Below are 2,740 nucleotides of genomic sequence, written 5' to 3' on the forward strand. Positions count from 1 at the left end.
TTGCCTCTGGTGTAGATGACGGGAGCGTATTTGGTGACTTCTCGTAGATGTTTCGTGAGATATTTGAGATTGGTTTTACCGTCAAACCATTCAATACCGTGATGAATTTGTGTAAGCCAATCGTTCATCGTTTTAATTTTTGTGGTAATTCGGTAAACGAGAACGGAGGCATCAAGATCCAATTTCCGAAAATTGGTCGGTCTANCGCGACATACGCCACTTCTTTTGGAATAAATTCACACACGACGCCGCGAAATCCTTGCATTTCTATGATCACAGCACCTTTATACTCGGACATCGTGAAAACAAAGCGAAGATATCGGAGACTAGAACGAAACTGAAATTTCTCCACAAAACGCTTGCGACAAAAGGCGTAGAAAAGTGGGAAAAATGTAGTGGGGGAAAATTATCTTGTTTTTACGCATATGCGAAAATATGATTATCCGTTATAATCAACAATGATTTGGCGCGAAGAATCGATTTCCAAAACACTGTCGAATTCCGCATAAACAAGACAGTTAATAGTCGTTTCGAGAGCTTTTTCGAACCGTGCTTCAATTCGCAAACTACCGTGCTTCACGAGATTCCAATGTTCGACGCAATTGGCCGATAAATCGGGTGTGAGATCAAAAGCAAAGAGTGTGTATCCGTATGCATAAGCATCTCTGCTTATAGCATTGCCTTCGTTTAGAAAATGAATACCCGTTCCTAAGAAAAGAGTATGAAAAGCCTCTATGTAGAGAGAAGAATCTCTTAAGTTTACTATCGCCGTTAAACGCTTTATTTTCGACAAAACCGATTATCACTCGCTTCGGCAATTGCCCGAGTATGGCGTTGTCAATTGATTCTCCCACCACTCCTCTATGGATCGTAAACAATTTAACTTCAACTCTCGTGAGAGGATACTTTGCAGTGGTTTTGCTCAGCATTTTAGCGTGAGCTAATAAAACTCCAGCGCTTAATTTTGCTTTCCTCATGATCAAGGTGGCATCTACAATACAAACTCTTGTCTGCGGCGTAGATTCCATGAGACAGAAAGAATCCTTCGAGCGGATGAGTCTTAAGCGCATTTCCACGTCATTAATCAAGAATTTATCCTGATTGAAAACGTCGCAATGTAGATATCCTATGAGATCCACAGCCCGGTTATTTTGGAAATACTGCATACGTCTCACGAGAGCGGGTTTCTCAGTTGGAGCATCGAAGCCATTATCCATCAGCCCCGAAGGATCGCTATCCCATAAACAGGTGGTGAGATGAAAGGGTTTTGCCTCTGAAGAATAATTCAACAATGTCTCGAAATAATCTCGATACGCGTAAGCATTGTTCGGAGGCGACACAAGCTTTTGATTAAAGTACACATCAATTTGATTAAACATGGAATGTAAAAAGTTATTCACAGGCCCTACTTTATGCTCTGCAGTAGCAGAAGCTGTAGCCGAAGTAGCCGGAGTAACCGCTGCGGGGGTTTGCAATATCACGCGAAGACTGAGAAGAGTATGCGAGATCTATGTAAACTTTGTCATGTCCCGGTACGACAAACTCTACGGGAGCGTCGTCCGCAAAAGTCGACAAAGGTTTGTAATGAATCCATTGCGAACTATCGATACTGGTCTGAGTGGGCGGTAGAGTGAAAAGATCAAGTTCGCTTTTGAACACTCACACGAGTGAGTATGGAGAAAAGACATTTTGCTTCGTCTACGAGAATATATTGCTCACGGTTCGTTTCTTGCTCACGCGGCGTTTGCTAGTTTTTGTCGCGCGCTTCTTCTTTTTCTTCTTCTTCTGAATTCCTCTACTCGTTGAGCGTTTAATTGCTCAAGTTTTCTTTTTTCTTCGCACGGAAGCCGATTTCTTGTTGGTGCTATTAGCACGACGGCGACGCTTGATCGCGAAGTAAACGGGGAGCTCACCAGGATCAAACTGACCCGGGCGTTTCTTCGCAAGGGGTATATATCCCGCCCCTCGCATTAAGCTGGTTATTTTTTCTTTTGTTTGTTGTTTGAGATTGTCACGTGATTNTTTGAAACGACTGTTAACTGCTTCTTTTAGCGGAATATTGTTATCCCCCACATAGTCTATTATTCTCACACCGGCGCGTAGAGCTTCTTTTCCGATCGCGTGCGCTCTGCCAGCTAGGTAGGGAAGCACCTTCCTGAACAATCCGCCGAAAAAGCGTCCGATACCGTGACCACGCTGATACGTCGATCCCGTGAAAACTCTCGGAACACCGCCCCCGCTCTGCATCTCGTAATATTCCATATAATGAGCCATATTCTACTCAAATACGCGTATAAAGTGTAACGCTACCGTCAACGTGCCGAATTCGAATGGAATAAATTTACCAAACTGATCTCTTATATCTATTTCTATCACGCGGAAATTTGTTTTACGAAGCGGAATATAATTTTCAGGCGAGTAATGTTTTACCTGATTAGAACCGTACTTATCCGTAGTATTGTTAGTAACGATTCGAAGAAGCGGTGTTAGCGCATCTCCGGTTATGTATGACTAGCAAATGTCGCAATAAACAAATAACTTGTCGGGGATAGCACGGGCCAAGCTGATTGGTTCGAAACTATCAACACCAGCAGCTCTGTCTACTACAAAAGGTGTATTAACAGAGGATGATTCAAATCCGAGTATACGACGCAATTTGTTGCTAAGCTTTACTATGAATTTGAGTGCATTTGTCTTCTTTACATGTAAGCAATATAGAAACTTTATTACCATATAGAGG

At 42.6% G+C, this 2,740-nt stretch overlaps 1 protein-coding gene across 1 annotated transcript; it reads right to left on the reverse strand.

Annotated features, from left to right (window-relative positions):
• Nucleotides 1-439: 439 nt before the first annotated feature.
• LOC109861208 (uncharacterized protein F54H12.2-like) lies at nucleotides 440-2,274 on the reverse strand. The gene is made up of 3 exons (XM_020440763.1): nucleotides 2,092-2,274; nucleotides 764-1,343; nucleotides 440-708 (listed from the first exon to the last, which is right to left on the reverse strand). Exons 1-3 carry the CDS (start codon nucleotides 2,272-2,274, stop codon nucleotides 440-442), a joined length of 1,032 nt encoding a protein of 343 aa, XP_020296352.1.
• Between the last annotated feature and the right edge of the window lie 466 nt (nucleotides 2,275-2,740).

Source organism: Pseudomyrmex gracilis, unplaced genomic scaffold, assembly GCF_002006095.1.
Source record: "Pseudomyrmex gracilis isolate BER0280 unplaced genomic scaffold, ASM200609v1 scaffold_636, whole genome shotgun sequence".
Classification (NCBI taxonomy): Eukaryota; Metazoa; Arthropoda; class Insecta; order Hymenoptera; family Formicidae; genus Pseudomyrmex; species Pseudomyrmex gracilis.

What these genes read in the sequence shown, in the direction of transcription:
- LOC109861208 (XM_020440763.1), bottom strand. Translation starts at nt 2,274, where the DNA reads ATGGCTCATTATATGGAATATTACGAGATGCAGAGCGGGGGCGGTGTT. An exon ending in AAGAAGCTCTACGCGCCGGT is followed by an intron (nt 1,344 to 2,091) that starts GTGAGAATAATA and finishes TTTAATCAAAAG; the next exon opens with CTTGTGTCGCCTCCGAACAA. An exon ending in TAAAGCGTTTAACGGCGATA is followed by an intron (nt 709 to 763) that starts GTAAACTTAAGA and finishes CTCTTTTCTTAG; the next exon opens with GAACGGGTATTCATTTTCTA.